At 39.6% G+C, this 17,288-nt stretch overlaps 1 protein-coding gene across 1 annotated transcript in view; it reads right to left on the minus strand.

Moving 5' to 3' along the window:
- The window catches only part of TESK2 (testis associated actin remodelling kinase 2), a 149,525-nt gene that overhangs the window by 60,526 nt on the left and 71,711 nt on the right, over positions 1-17,288 (minus strand). The window contains exon 4 of the mRNA XM_027837977.1: positions 311-359. Within this exon, the coding sequence (XP_027693778.1) occupies positions 311-359 (49 nt within the window). The remainder of the gene's footprint in view (positions 1-310; positions 360-17,288) is intronic.

Here is a 17,288-nt window from a genome sequence, read left to right on the forward strand (position 1 = left end):
CAGCAGTGAGGTGTAACGCAAACAGCACCGGCTTCAAAGTCAGGAGGCCTTGCCTTGAAATGCAGCTCTGCTGTATAGCCTGGGCAAATTCTCCTCCTTGTGGCCTCAGGTTGTTTGGCCATAAAAGGAGAGGATTAAATCTGACTTCTAAGCTTCTTTCATCTGAGAGCACATTGACTGCAGTGGCAGCGTCAGACATAGACAGGAGACAGAGAGTCAGGAGGATGACAAGGCTATGCTCATATTCTCTATACAGCATGCTGAAGATAAAAAGGCAGGGACTGATGGAGCACATTCACTGGACTCTTACCTCTGTAAGTGCATGCAACTGCCCTTGGTGTACACACACCCCCATGAACCTACAAAAAAAGAGAGACTTTTTAAGAGCGAAAATGGCACTGAACAGAAATATCATCCAGCAGGGCGGATTGGTTGCCCATTCATTTTTAAAACAATCCAACTTTAGCATCAATATGATGTTACTTACAGTGCAATATGTTGCTTGCGCACGTCTTCCATTCCAAGGCATTCTTGAAATTCAATGCAACAAACCCACAGTTATCTACTCACTAAGTACAAGGCACTGCACCAAGCACCATGAGAAATATAAAGTTCATCAATCAGGCATTGACTGAGTGCTTACCAAGTGCCAGGCACTGTGCTGAGGATGCAAAGAAAGCCACAATCACAGTCATTGTCTTTAAAGAGCTCACGCTATAATGGGAGAGACCACAGGCCAACAGCCCTGAACAAGAAAAAGAGGACCAATGAAATGCAATACCAGAGAGAAGGCACTAGTAGTAACAGAGCCTGGGAAGGGCCTCCTGCAGAAAGGAGCATTAGAGCTGAGCCTAGAAGAAAGCCATGGAAGCTAGGAGGTAGGAGTAACAGGGGAGAGTGAGTGGGCCAGCAGAGCTGCATGGTAGGGAATGTGGAGAAGAATGAAGTATAAGAAGACAAGAAAAGGAGAAAGGGGCCAGACTGCGACAGGCTTCAAAAACCAAGCAAAGGACTTCATACTTGATCTTGGAGGTAACAGGAGCCTCACATGGATAGGCATATGCTTTAGAAAAACACTTTGGCAGCTGAGTAGAGAACGGACTGGACTGAGGAGAAGCAAGACCAAGGAGGAGACTAATGAAGTAGTTTGACTGACTCTCGATGTCTCATACAGTCATTAGCTTCCACTTGCCCAATTCCAATTTTTAACGAATTGTTTTCTTCAGTTAGCTTTTGTACCTCCTTTTCCATTTTACCAATTCTACTTTTTAAGTGATTGTTTTCTTCAGTGTACTTTTTTTCCATTTTGTCAATTGTAGTTTTAAAGGAACTGTTCAATTTTTCTTCTACCTCTCTTATTTGACTTTTAAAATTCTTCTTGACCTCTTCCAACAAGGCTTTTTGGGCTTCAGACCAGTTTATATTCCCATCTGAGGTTTCGGATGTGGGTATACTGACAATGTTATCCTCTTCTGAATTTGTATTTTGATCTTCCCTGTCCCCATAGTAAGACTGCATGGTCTTTGTTTTTCTTTGTTGATTTTTTCCTCATTGTGTTTGCCTTTTTCCTGGCTTTTAAGGCTGTTCTCTGCTTCTGGGGCACAGGGGACACTGTCCCATGCTTCTTATGCTGGAGGCTAGGGGCCTGGTTACTGGCTTTGCGTGCTGGAGCCTCAGGGACTGGCAAGTGGAGGCTGTAAGGGTCTGGTAGCTAACCTGGTGCTGAGCTGGAGGTGGTGGTGGTGACTGGTGTGTGCTGAAGCCAGGTGAGGTTTTTCTGTGTTTCCTTGGGGTTACACTGAAGCTTGCACTGAAGCGTGCAGGGTGGGGGGCGGTCTGGCCACTGGAGGTTGCTTCCTCTTTCCAGGGCTGTGCTGGAGCATGGGTAGGTTCAGCTGCTGGTGGGCGCCTGCTAGCACACATGGTGGTTCTCCTCACCGGAATCTGCTGGTTCCCCTGGCTGTGCCAGGGTATTGCCGGGGGGGGGGGGGGGGGGGGGGGGGAGGTGCGGGGTGGGGCACGGATCCTGGTGTTGGTGCTTGCCTGCTCTACCACCCTAGGGCTCAGGATTTCCCTCTGGTTTGCTGAAGTGGGGCTTGCCTCTGCCTTGCCAGGATGCCTCCCGTCCCGTACTGGTCCCCTTCAGCCACAGCAAGATGGGCCTTTCCCGTTAATCCCCCTAACCTCACAAGTGGAAAGACTGCTGCACCCCATCTTTTTGCTGGCTCCATTGTTCCAAGATTTTTCCTAGGGTGGTATTTTCTGGGTTTTTCAAGGTCAATAAGGGAGGGTGAGAGTGACTTACTGTTTACTCCACCATCTTGGCTTCTAAAAGTCCCATATCTGAGACTAATGAAGTAGTACAGGTAGGATGTGATGAAGTGAGGGTGGTAGCTCTGTGACTGGAGATAAAATGAAATCCACAAGAGAAGTTGTGAAGGTAGAAACAAGAATGGATCAGACATGTGTGGTGAACAAGAGGGGCTGAGGCAGAGACCCAGGTGACTAGGCTGGGGTGGATGGAAAGATCATGGTGTCCCTGACAAAAAAAGGGAAGTTAGGAAAATGGAGGTGGGTTTGGGAGCAAGAGATAATAAATCCCATTTTAGACATGTTAAGCTTGATACATCTACAGGACCTACACAAAAGATGACAAGAAGGTAGAGCTCAGGAGAGAAGCTAGGACTGGATATAGTGATATGGCAATCATCTGTACACAGAGAAGAGTTGAATACTTGGGAGCTGATAAGATCATCAAGTAAGAAGTGAGATAATCCAGAGGAAAAAGAGAATAGGTCCCAGGACAGAGCCTTGGGGGACACACCATTATTGGGCATAACTTACATAAAGAAGCAACAAAGAAGACTGAGAAGGAGGAATCAGATAGGTAGGAGAAGCAGAAGAGTACAAGGTTACTAAAACCTAGAGACAAAATATCCAGTTGAGGGGCAGCTGAGTGACGCGGTGGATAGAGCTCTGTCCTTGGAGTAAGGAGGACTTGAGTTCAAATCCTATCTCAGACACATGACACTTACTAGCTGTGTGACCCTAGGCAAGTCACTTGACCCCAATTGCCTCACCAAAAAAAAAAAAGAATCCAGTTGGAATAACTGACTCAACAGTATCAAAGGCCATAGGAGGTCAAGAAGGATAAGGATTGAAAAAGGCCATTCACTTTGGCAATTAAGAGATCATTTGGTAATTTTGGTGTGAATGAGAAGAGTTTGGTAACTTTTGGAGAATTTCAAGTAAACGATGAGGTTAAAAGTCAGACTGCACAGGACAAGAAGCAAGTGAGAGAAGTGGAGATGGCCAGTACAGATAGCTTTTTTTCCCAAGGAGTTCAGCCACAAAGGGGATGGATGACAGCTGAAGGGAATGGCTGGATCAACTAGAGGTTTTTTTAAAGATAGGGAGCAGGGATGATAGGAGCATGTTTGTAAGCAGAAGGGAGGAAGCCAGTAGATAAGAAGGGACTAAATATTAGAGAGAATGGGAGTAATACTGGGAGTAATCTGCTAGAAAAGACAGGAGGGGATGAGATCAAGGGTTCGTGTGAGATAGGGGTAAAGAAATAGTAGAAGATATCTTGAGTGATGTAAGATGAGGAGAGAAAGGAGAGCACTGAGCTAATGGACTCAATTTTTCAAGAAAGTATGAGGCAGGGGCAGCTAGGTAGCACAATAGATAGAGCACTGGCCCTGGAGTCAGGAGGACTTGAGTTCAGATCCAGACTCAGATACTTACTGGCTAGCTGTGTGACCCTGGGCAAGTCACTTAACCCCTATTGCCTTAAAAAAAAAAAAAAAGAAAGAAAGAAAGAAAAGAAAAAAATAAAGTATGAGGCAAAGTTCTTAGCTAATGGTTGGAAAGGGGGTACCTAGGCATGTGGGAAACTTGAGAAGAGATTTTAAAAACGTTTAAAATAGGTGCTTTGGGAAAAGGGAGAGTGAATACACTGAGGTGTAAAAGGTTTTGTTGAAGTGAAGACCCAGTTGATATTATGCACACAATTATGCAGAGAACCCTTCTCCCAGCTCTGTTCAGCAGCATGTGAGCAGCAGTGAAGGAGGCAGATGAGGAGAGTAATCCAAAGTTAGGGTTGCACAAGCTGGGAATCAGCAACAGAACAAAGGGGCAAGGAATTCAACAACTGAGGATTGGGTATAGCTGAACTGATTTACTAAGAGGTCAAGACAGGGAAGGAAAGAGTGTAGCTGGTCCTGAGGTGATGTCCTAGGGAAAAAACTGAGGGGTGGAGGGTTTGGAGATCAAGGCAAGGATGAAGAACAGAATTAGAGTTAGTCACCAAGACAACCATGCTAAGAAGCACATGGTCTAGTAGGGGGAAATGACACACTGACAGAATTGGAAAACAAAACAGAAGACGACTGAAGAGGCGACTGGGAGGATATGAAGGAAGCTAATGGGTGGGAGTAGGGAGCATAATCACGGTCTTTGAACATAGGAAAGGCTATCACACAGAAGGATTAGACCTAGTTTTCTTGGTCCCAGGAGACAGGAATAGGTGACTAGTCCAGGGAGTGTCTTTCACAGAAAAGAGTATGTGATCATATAGCAAAAGTAGCAGTGGGAGACAAAGAAAAGGAGGAGGAAGGAAGTGTATGTATTTGAAACTCAGCTGTCCATACTTAAAGCAAGTCCAAAGATGATGAGTCCTAATTTAGGAGAAGAAAAGGAAGGACACAAAAATACCAGGGATGGGGCCACAAAGAAACCTGAAAGAAACCCAGCAGTCCTGAAAGGGAGGGACAGGAATAGAAGCCAGAGGTGCAGGGAGAGCCTCATCAGCTCAAAGAAGTCTTTTAAATTCCCCATTATGTTAGAAAACACAGGTTGAAAAACTGATCCTGTTGCTTTTTATAAAAATGTAATTTTTAAAATTCAGAACTTAACAAAGCACCAAATTAAAGACGAGGAATCTCTACTATGCATACCTTGCTTTTCCTTTTAAATATATAACAAACTTAACATGTAATTTGCAAAGCTGTCCCACTTGTCTGTTTCACTTTACCCCTCCTGTTTAAAAAAAAAGTTCCAATAACTTTTTTTCTTTATTTTCCATTTTTTTTTCTTTTGGGGGACAACCCTGTTATGCCTTTTCTCCCCCCCACTTCCTAACTTCCAAGTGGAAAAAAAAAAAAAGGAAAGGAAAAGAAAAAGAAAGAGAAAACCCCTTGTAGCATATATGGATACTCAAGAAAAACAAATTCCTACATGAGCCATATCTAAAAACGTGTGTCTTACACTGCACATGGAGTCCATTATCTCTCTCATAAGAGGTAGATGGTAGGTTTCATCATGAGTACTCTGGAATTGTGGTTGGTAAATGCACTGATAAGCATTCTTAAGACTTTCAAAGCTGATTTGCTTTATAATGTTATCATTGTATAAACTGTTCTCCCGGTTCTATCTATTTTACCCTGCCATCAGTTCATATAATTCTTCCCAGGTTTTTCTGAAACTGTCCCTTTCATAATTCCTTATGCTCAGCTGAAGGTAGAAAAAAAGGATAGAATAAAGAATGTGGGTAAGTGCCCCTTCCTTTTTATTACTATGAACTTGACAAACATCAACAGATATGATCATTTCTCTATAATATAGAACAGAAAAAGATGACTGCATATGTGAATCTCCACTACTTTCAAATTTTTTTTTGCATATTTCAAATTTAACATGGTAGTTTCAGTATTTCTCTACTTTGCTGTGTGCCCTTCTGAACTTTATTTGGCTCTCTTCTGTTTATCTTTTATATGATTCATTGATGGTCTTTTCTTTTTTCACTATAATTACCCTCACAGTACCACCTAATTCTCTCTCCTTACTCACGAATTAAAATAAAGACCCTCCCTTGTATCAAATAATAGTCCTGCAATACAAAGTCACATATTAGCTATGTCTGAAAATGCAGGCATCATTGTATATCTCTAGTCAATCATCTTTCTGCTAAGAGGTGGGAAGCATGATTCATGATTAGTTTTCTGGAGTCATAACTGGTCAATGAATTAATCATAGCTGTTAAGTCTTTTACATTGTTTGCCCTTAAAATGTTGTAGTCACTGTACAAATCATTCTCCTGGTTTTGCTCATTTTACACTGTCTCTTATCAGTTCACTAGGTTTCTCCAAATCTATCACTTTTGCCATTTCTTATGACACAGTAAGATTCCATTACATTCATATGTAAACACATATGGGAGTCCATTCCTCAATTAATGGACTCCCACTTTGTTTCCAGTTTTTTGCTAAAAGAAAAAGAGCTGAAATAAATATTTTTGTGCATATGGATCCTTGCCCTCCTTTCTTTGATCTCTTTGGGACACAGGCCTAGTAGTGGTATTACTGGGTCACAGGGTCTATATAACTGAGTGACTTTTTGGGTACAGTTCCATGATTTCCAGAAAAATAAACTTCCAAATAGCTGATTGTATCCTCTGGCCTCTTATTCACAGTAAACAAAACTCAAGAAAATAGCTAGGCAAAACTCATGCTTCAGATGTCAATACACTAATTCACAAAGAGTGGATAACAAGAAAAGCACACAAAATCTTAACGTAAACAGGTAAGTTGACCTTATGGGTATCACTAATATTTGATGGACTGGAATCCATGATTGTAATATAGCTCTAGAAAGACATATCATTATACAAAAGAGTGAATGGGAGTGGGAAATATTATATAAGTTAATCTCATGTAAGGAAATCTAGGATTTGCGGGAGGGAGAAGCACAGTGAAAAGCATTTGGTTGAAGATCAACTGAGGCACAAAGAGAAGTGATATTGTCATTGAAGCATACTACAAATAAGGACAGGAAGAGAAATAGTTGAGTTTGGAAAACAGATCACACAGAGGCACGATATATAATTATTCAGATGCCTGCTAGTTATCTGGTTTCTAAAAGTAGAGCAAGTAACACATTTGCTTTGATAATAACTCATCTTTCAAAAAGGTAAAGGAAGGACTTACAGCCAAAACATCTATCTGAAAGGATGTAGGCAACCAAGCTCCAAAATACTTTACACTAGCAAAAAACTAAAATTTGCACCAGATTAAATACAGACATACCTTGTTTTAGTGCAATTCACAGATACTACATTTTTTACAAATTGAAGGTTTTTGAAAACCCTCCTTGAGTAAGTCTGTTGGCACCATTTTCCCAATAGCATGTGCTCACATCATGTCTCCGTGCGACATTTTGGTAATTCTTGCAAGATTTCAAAGTTTTTCATCATTATTATATCTGTTACAGTGATCTATGGTCCGTGATCTTTGCCATTACTATTGTAATTGTTTTGGGGCACCACAAACTACACCCATATTAGACAGTGAACTTAATAGATAAATGTTAAATGTTTTGACTGCTCTACCAACTGGCCATTCCTGTCTTGCTCCCTCTCCTCAGGCCTCCCTATTCCCAGAGACACAAGAATATTGAAATTAGGCCAATGGATAACCCTACAATGGCCTCTAAGTGTCCAAGTAAAAGGAAGAGTCAATCAATGAGGCAAACCTCATTGTTGTCTTATTTTAAGAAATTGCCCACAGCCACCCCCACTTTCAGCAACCACTGCCTGGATCAATCAGCAGCCATCAACATTGAAGCAAAAAGATTATGATTCACTGAAGACTCAGATGATGGTTGGCATTTTTTAGCAATAAAGTATTTTTTAATTAAAGTATGTACATTGTTTTTTTTAGACATAATACTGTTGCACACTTTATAGACTACAGTATAGTGTAAACATAATTTTTATATGCATTGGGAAACCAAAAAATTCATGTGACGTGCTTTATTGCAATATTCATTTTTAGCAGTGATCTGGAACCAAACCCATAATATCTCCAAGGTTTGCCTATACTGATCAAGAAATCCAATAAGGAACTCCAGTAAGTGACTTCTTCCAATGGAGAACAAAAAAATTATCCAGGAGACAAAAGGAAACTGGAAAAGAGGACAACAGCAGCAAAGAATTGGAAATTGGCGGAATGCTCATCAATTGGGGAATGTCTGAACAAGTTGTAGTATATGAATGTAATGGAATACTATTGCGCTATAAGAAATGATGAGCAGGCAAACTTCAGAAAAACCTGGAAAGACTTGTATGGACTGATGCTGAATGAAGTGAGCAGAACCAAGAGAACACTGCACACAGTAATAGCCACATTGTGTGATGACTAATGTTGATAGACTTAGCCCTCTCAGCAATGCAAGGATCTAAGACATCTCCAAAGGTCTCATAATGGAAAGTGCCATCCACATCCAAAGAAAGAACTATGGAGTTTGAATGCAGATCGAAGCATACTATTAGCTATTTTTTTCTTCTGTTTTGTTCTGTTTCCTCTATTGGTAGGAACTGGTTCTTTCTATTGGTTCTAATTCTTCTTTACAACATCACTAATCTGAAAATATGTTTAATAGGAATGTATAGTTATAGTCTATATCAGATTATGTGCCATCTTGGAGAGGAAGGGGGAGAAAAATTTAAAACTCAAAAGCCGATGGAAGTGACTGTTGATAAATCAAAATAAATTAATAAAAAAAATAAAAAAATAAAGGCAAGAAAAGTAAAAAAAAGAAAAAAAAAGAAAAAGGAAAGAAAAGAGACCACCAGCAAAGCTGTCTCTGGCACAGCTTGAACAAAGAAACTGGCAACCTCTCAGCCAACCAGAGAAGGGTCACAGATGTGTATGACCCACAAGTCTTATTTTCCAGAGGCAATAAAAGTATAAGGTTCCCCAAAGAAAACCCCAGCATGGCTAGAAAGCATAAGGCTGGGGATCTTGGAAGACACAAGGAACAGCAGCACTCAGGCTAGGATAGCCTGGGTGAACAGGGGCTCTGAGGTCCCTAGCACTCTGGCTTGAGATGCCAGAGGACCCAAAGGTCCAGCACTCTGAACCTCAGATATCTAAGAGGGCCTTTAGGAACACCCTGTACATGCATATGTTGATTTCCTCAATAGAACTATAAAGCCTTTGAGGGCAGCAAGTACTTCACTTTTGTCTTTGTTTCCCTAGCACCAAGCAGGAGATCCGGAATAGAACAAATGTTTAGTAAGTGCTTGCTGACTGATAATATAGCTAATACTGATGCTCAGAAATGAAATGATGTACACAAAGTCACCCAGATAGTAAGTGCAAGATATCACACTAAAATCTAGAAATCCATAGCCTTTTGATTCCTACCACAGGCAGCTGGGTGTCACTGTGGAGGAAGTCTTAGGTCTGGAGTCAAGATGACCTGAATTCAAATCTGGTCTCAGATATTTACTAGCTATGTGATCCTTGGCAAGTCACTTAACCTGTCTGCCTCAGTTTCCTCAATTACAATATGAAGATAATAATAGCACCTAACTCCAAGAGTTCTTGTGAAGATCAAATGAAATAGGTAATATTTGTAAAGCTCAACACTAGCACATCGTAAGTGATTAATAAATGATCCTTCTATCAGTCAATAAGCATTTGTTAAACGTTTACCATGTCCCAGACTCTGTGTTAAGCTCTAAAGCTACAAAAAAAAAGCAAAATGATGATACCTGCCCTCAAAGAGTTCACACTCTAAGGGAGGAGACAAAAGGCAAACATTTATGTACATACAAGATACATACAATTTAAATGGGAAGGAAAACCAGAGGAAAGGCACCAGGAGTAGGGTTGAGGGGAAGACTTGGAAAAGCAGAAAAGCCTTAGTAGAAGGTAGGATTGGAGCTGAGTCCTGAAGAAAGCCAGGGAAGCTAGGAGGCATAGGTGAAGAAGGAAAGAATTCCAAATATGGGGGAAAGAGTCCAGAGATGAAATTTCATGTTTGAGAAAAAGAGAGGAAGGCAGTATCGCTGGATCAGAGTATGTGGAGGGAAGTAAAGTGTAAGAAGACATGAAAGGTAGGAAGAGACCGAGTTGTAAAGGGCTTTCAAGGTCAAATAGAGGATGTTATATTTGATCATGAGGAGAAGAAGGATTTGATCCTGGATGATCTAGTCAGTCCTATGCTTTAGAGACACTGCTTTAGCAGCTGGTAGACTGGAATGACCAAAGAACTAGAAGCTGGGAAACTAGTTAGGAGGCTGCTGAAAGAGTCCAGGAGTGAGGGGATGAGGCACTGCACTGGGCATTAAAAGAATCAGAGAAGAGAAGGGCACATACCTGAAATGTGTTGGGAAGGCAACAGAAAAGAGATGGCAGCAGAATGGATATGGGAAGGATGAGGCACTTGGGATGACCACAAGATTGTGAGTCTGGATGACTGGGAGGATTCTGGGGAATTTGACAAGAATGGAAAATTAGGAAAAGACTATGGTGCATGGGGAAAGAGAATGAGTTCTGTTTTGGACATACTAAACTCCCAGGCTTGTAGGTCAGTCCTCTCGTCTTGGTGCAGTATATATAGGAAATCAGCAACGTGACAACAATAAACATCATGACTAGGAATGATCCCGGGCAAAAGTCTATCTCTTAATATGAAGTGACATCTGTGAATTATTTGAGAATGAAGGACTATCAATCAATAAACACTTGTTAAGCAATCACTGCGTGCAAGGCACTGTGCAAAACACAGAGGGTACAAAGAAAGGCAAAAACAGATCCTGCTCATACCACCAAAACACGTCTGTACTTAACATCCCAAACACACAAAGCTCGAAGGCATTAGTCTGCCTAATTAGCCATGGGGAGGCAATGTGACAGCAAAAGCTATCTCAACAGATGATCCTAAACATAGGTCCCATAGGCAGCCTTGGAAAAACCAAGTAAAACCTGAGGATTACTGTGTCAGCAATGGAAATTCTCTAATTGTCATTGTAATTAAAAACAAATAGTAGCCCTTTTCTTTCCCACAAAGACAACATTCTATAAGTCTATGCCTTCTCTTCTGTTTCTTGAACTAATCAATCAACAAGCATTGATTAAGCAACCTATTAATATGTCAGGCATTGTACAAGAAATCAAGTGAGGCAAGAAATAAGTGAGGCAAGGCAGGAGGTGACAGTAAGGAGGGAGAACATTCTATGAGGAAAGGCCTGGAGTCAGGAGATGGAGAGTTCTATGGTAGGAACAACAAGAAGGTGGTTAGGGGAAAAAAGTAAAGAGGGAAGGAGGGAATAACATTTATATAGCACCTACTATGTGTCAGGTGCTGCGCTAAGCACTTGCCAAATATATTACCTACTTGATTCTTTCAACCTCATGCAGTAGGTGCTGTTATTGTCCTCATTTTACAGCTGAGGAAACTAAAGAGCACTTTTAATTAGACATGGGTTGCTGGAAGTCTCTTCTCCCATTCATGGGGTGTCTATGAAGTTCCTCATAGGCACAAAAGAATTTCTTTGCTGGGCTTCCTGCAGAGCCACAAGTCCAGTCTGCCCTTGGCTCTCAATGAAGGTGTTGCTGCCAGCTAATATTCTCCTGGGGGGAATGATGCAGGGATGCTGATGGGAAGATAGCAAGTCATTGGGACCCTTTGAAATTCCCAAGGTCCTCCTCCAAAAAAAACAGGGAATGGGGGTAGGGGTTTGAAGGAGCCCTGGCCAAGGCCAGATGTGAGGCCTCTCCTTCCCACATCTCAAGAGGTACTTCCTTGGGTGTGCTAGAAAGCCACACTTGCTCCAAGTTCTGGAAATCTGGAAAGGATAAGGAAAGATTTCATGCAGAAGATGGTGTTTGAGCTGCATCTTGGAGAAGGACTCAACAAGAGCAAAGTAAGGAGGGAGTACAATCTATGAATGTGGGCTAACCAGTGCAAAGGCAAAGATTCAGAGATAAAAATCCAAGAAAGAGTCACTTGCTGAGGTGGCCTATGAACAACAGATCTCTCTTCAGACAGCCAATGAAGCTGCATTTTGATGAGTGACTTCTCATCTCAGTGACTATCAAGAATATCATGTAAAGGCTTCTTGTTCTGGTATGTATGCTCAGTTCTCATTCAGTTCCTGTATGCTAGATCCTTTATGCGCCAGGCCCCAGGCCAGATCCCATCCCCTCTGTCTACACAGACCTCTCTGTCTCCCTGTGCTGACCTGGCCTGGAAATAGGACTCATCATGATTTCTTTTTCTTGGATTCCTCTGTAACAACCATGCTCCCATTCAATTAAGTTCTGCTCAAATACAGAACTGCTAAAAATAGGTACTAACAAGACCCCCAATAAATACAAAAGAATACACAAGAGATAGTTTGGTTTTAAAAACACTCACTATGGAGGCTAAGAACAACAGACAAGCTCTTCTAAATATAATTCCTCCATAAATATCTAGAAATTGTACCAGACCAAGTCACTTTGGGTAAATTCAAGAAAAAAATCATGGTGAGTCCTAGTTCCAGTCCAGGTCAGCATAGGGAGACAGAGAATTCTATGTGTGGGGAAGGATCTGGCCAGAGGTCTGCCACACAGTGCATTCCAGCACATAGGACATAAAAAAGGGGTGAAGATATGTACCAGAGGAAGAAGAGGTCCCAGACACACAGATGAGGACTCCATTCTTTTGCAGGATGCAAGCCTAAGCACCAACTGGAAGCTCTGTGATTCACTGCCCAGTTCTAGATCACAGATCCAGAGTGAACTAAGAAAAGGACTTGTGCCTGCGGGAGTGTTCTAGGTGGAGAAAATAATTTCAGGGTTAGAAGCAGTCAGAGGTCCTGAGCTATGTACTTAGTGAGGAACAAGTTTAGAAACAAAGAGCAGCTATATGTTTCTGACCCCAAACATGAAGTAAGGGCTCAATTCCACCCTCCAGACCAGTCTAAGGCCTGCAGCAGAATGACTAGAGCAAGAACTCCAAACCAAAAGAGAGTCTACATTTCTGACTCTATGAATCTACATAGTTTTCCAGCTTGTTGATAGTGAATGAGTCTACTGGAGCAGTCTACTGGAATCCCAACCAGGGGTAAGACCACAGGTGAGCTGTTCAGAACAAACTGGGAATAGGAGGTTGTAGAGCTCAGATCAGGAGGGCAGTGATCAGTCTCTGCCCTAGATAAAAACATGGTGGGAGCTCCAAAAGCTTACAAGACTTACAGCTTACTAGAGCTGTCCTAAGATCCTGGAATGACACAAAACTCAATATTTCAAGAAAGCAGAAGACAGACCCAAGAGGACAAAAGCTTGGCCTAGACATTCCACGTAGAAATATAGAAGTTCAGCCCTAACGTCAAGTCAGGAAGTAAGCTAGAAGAATGAGCAAACAAAGAAAAGAATCTTATCATAAAAAGCCATTATGGATACAAGGACATTCATAACATAAACCTAGGAGAAATGAATGATTCTAAAACATTTGTAAGCAAAGTCTCCATGAAAAACACAACTTAGGCAAAAGTCCAACTGTAATTCCTAGAAGAAATGAAGAGTGATTTTTTTGTTTGTTTTTTAAAAGAGCAAAAAGTGATATAAAAAAACAAATGAGAAAAAAATTAACTTTAAAAAAGTTTTTAAGAAATCAAATGAGAGCATGAGTTAAAAATAGAAAGAGAAATGAGAGCTATGAAAGAATTAGAAAGAGAACTAACAATTTTGAACAAGAGGTACAAAACCTTGCCCAATAAACAAACCCCCTGAAAGTTAGAATGGCCAAAAGAGAAGTTAATGGCTTCATGAGACAATAAGAAATAGTAAAGTAAAAAACATTGAAAAAAGAGAAGGAAATGTAAGATATCTCCTATCAAAACAAATGAACCAGAAAACAGATGGAAGTAAGACCATCTGAGACTCACTGGACTACTCAAAAATCATGCCAAAAGAAAAAAAAAAAAGAGCCTAGGAATCATAATTCAAAACTGCCCAAATCTCTTAGAACATCTCTTAGAAGGCAAAGTAGAAATAGGAAAAATATCCCTCCTGAAAAAAACCCTAAAATCAAAACTCTGATGAATATTATATTAAAAATCAAGAGCTTCCTAGTAAAAGGAAAAAAAAAAATACTGCAAGCAGCCAAAAAGAAAGAATTCAGCCACATTATACAACAACTGACTTTGAAGGATCTAAGTTCTGCTCAAATACAGAACTTCTAAAAATAGGCACTAACAAGACCCCCAATAAAGACTCATGATGGAAAATGCAATCCACATCCAGAGAAAAAACTTTGGAGTCTGAATGCAGATGGAAGCGTACTATTTGCTCTTTTTTTTTTTTTTGTGAGGCAGTTAGGGTTAAGTGACTTGCCCAGGGTCACACAGCTAGTAAGTATCAAGTGTCTGAGGCTGCATTTGAACTCGGGTTCTCCTGACTCCAGAGTTGGTGCTCTATCCACTGTACCACCTAGCTGCCCCTCTCCTTTTCTTTTGTTGTTTTGTTTCTTCTTTCTCGTGGTTCTTCCCATTAATTCTAATTCTTCTTTACATCATGACTAATGTGAAAATGTTTAATATGAATGTATAAGTAGAGCCTATATCAGATTTCATGCCATCTTGGGGAAGGGGAAGGAGAGGGAAGGGGAAAAGTTTAAAACTCAATCTTATGGAAGTGACTGTTGAAAATTAAAAATAAATTAACTATTAAAAAAAGAAAGAATTAAAGTACTAAGGAGCTACATTCAGGATCAAACAAGATTTAGCAGTGGAAAGATTTAGGAGGGGAGAGTTTGAAATACACTATTTCATACAACAAAGAATATAGACTTATAACCAAAAATAATTTACCCACCAAAACTGAATATAATCCTACAGGAGGAAAAACTGGACCTTTAACTAAGAGGATTCCCAAGCATTCTTGATGAAAAGACCTGAGTAGAAACAGTGAAATACAAACAGAGGAGTCAAGAGAAACTTTAAAAGGTAAACAAGATCAAACAATCAAAAGGAACTAAACATAGATAAGCAGCTTACATTCTAATACGAGAGGAGCACACATATATCTCCTCAGAACTCTACCATTATACATATAATAGAAAAAGTCTAATTAGACAGGGCCCAGGAGTAGTTCTATTATGTTTTGATGATCTTAAAAGAAGAATGGAAAAGGAAAGTAAGAGGAATACATTCTGGGGAGATTAAGGATAGGGAAAATTATCTCATAGTTAAGGTATACAAGTAGAGTCTATACAAAAAAGGAGGAAGAGGTAGGGATAGTGGGTGACAACTTCAAGCTCATTCTCATCTCAACTGTGTGTATACTTCACACAGAGTAGTATACAGAAATACATTTCACTCAACAGGGAAACAGAAGGGAAAGGGGTAGGGAAGAGGAAGAAAAACTAACTCCAAGGAGAGTGGATTTCAAAGAAAAGCAAAGAAAGAATAAGGACCTCTGATTGACAGAATCAGATTAAAGGCAGTTAGGTGGTACAGCAGATAGAACATATAGGTTGGAGTTAAGAGACCTGAGTTCAAATTCCACCTCAGACACTTACAACCTATATGACTCTGAATAAGCCACTTAATTTCTGTTTGCGACAGTTTCCTAACTTGTAAAACAGGGGAAATAATAGCACCTAACCCCCAGAATTACTGTGAGGATAAAACTGATGAAATTTGCAAAGCACTTTGTAAACTTTAAAGTGCTATATAAATTCTAGCTATTATTATTATTATGCCAAAGCTAGAGCATTAGTACTGAGCTCACTTCTCTTTCACCACCATATTCTTTATGAAGAGGGAGGAGGGGTTAGCTAGGTGGCAGCTAGGTGGTGCAGTGGATAGAGCACCAGTCCTAAAGTCCAAACGACCTAAATTCAAATCTGGCCTCAGACCAAACACTTGACATTTACTAGCTGTGTGACCCTGGGCAAGTCACTTAACCTCAATTGCCTAAAAATTAAAAAAAAAAAAAAAGGGAGGGGGGAAAAAAAGAGAAGGCAAAGCATAGGAAAATAAGATGGAGAGAAATACACAATTAGTAATAATAACTATACACATGAATGGGATGAACTTACCCATAATATGGAAGAAGATAGTAGAATGGATTATAAGCCAGAATCCAACAATATGCTATTTACAAGAAACAAATTTGAAACAAAGATTCAGACAGAGTTAAAATAAGGAGCTAGAACAGTCTATTACACTTCAGACAAAGTGAAAATAAAAAGTAGAATAAAAAAGAATATACATATTTTCTCAGCTGTACATGGCACCTTCATAAAAAAAAATTACTATGTATTAGGGCATGAAAACCAAACAAACAAGTGCAGAAAAGCAGAAATATTAAATGCATTCTTTAGGGATCACAATATAATAAAAAGGATATTCAATAAACAGTCACTGAAGACACGATTTACTTTTCTTTTCTTTTCTTTTCTTTTTTTAGGCAATTGAGATTAAGTGACTTGGCCAGGGCCACACAGCTAGTAAGTGTCAAGTGTTTGGTCTGAGGCCGGATTTGAACTCAGGTCCTCCTGACTTCAGGGCCGGTGCTCTATCCACTGCGCCACATAGCTGCCCCTTGAAGACATGATTTAAAAATTCCTAGAGACTATATAATCTAAACCTAAAGAATAAGTGATGAAAGAATCAATCATAGAAACAATAATTTTATTGAAGATTATAAAAATAATGCAATAATATACCAATATTTTGGAGATTTAGCCAAAGTAGTCCATAATGGAAATTTTACATATCTAAACACTCTCATCAATAAAAAAAGGGGGGGGGCAGATCAATGAATTAGGCATACAACTAAAAAAAAAACACTAGAAAAATCAACAAATTAAAAACTCCCAATTAAAACTCAAAATAGAAATCTGGAAAATCAAAAAGGAGATTAACATAATTGAAAGCAAAAAAAAAAACCCCACTGAATTAATACACATAAGTAGGAGCTTTTTAAAAAATAAAATTGATATACCATGGGCTAACTTGACTTAAAAAAGAAAGAAGGAAACCAAATTACCAGTGTCAATCACTTTAAAAAATAAATTCACAACCAATGAAGAAATAAAAAAAATTGTTAGGAACTATTTCACCCAATTTTATGCCAATAAAATTGACCATCTAAATGAAATAAATATTTACAAGAAATAAAATATCCAAAGCAAGAGAACAAGAAATGAAAGACCTAAATAACTCAATCTTATAAAAAGAAATTGAACTACAAATGGACTCCTAAAGAAAATCAACCCAAGACCAGATGGATTTACAAGCACATTTTAATAGAATGTTCAAAGAATAATTAATTCCAATATTATGTAAATTATTTTTAAAGATAGGAAAAGAAGGGGTCCTACCAAATTCCTTCCATGATACAAATATAGTCTTGACATGTAAACCTGACGGACTCAAAAAAGAAAAAGAAAACTATGGACTAGCATCTGTAATGGATATCTGATGCAAAAATTTTAAATGATGTTAA

The sequence above is a fragment of the Vombatus ursinus genome, unplaced genomic scaffold (genome assembly GCF_900497805.2).
Source record: "Vombatus ursinus unplaced genomic scaffold, bare-nosed wombat genome assembly UNPS02014825.1, whole genome shotgun sequence".
Lineage (NCBI taxonomy): Eukaryota > Metazoa > Chordata > Mammalia > Diprotodontia > Vombatidae > Vombatus > Vombatus ursinus.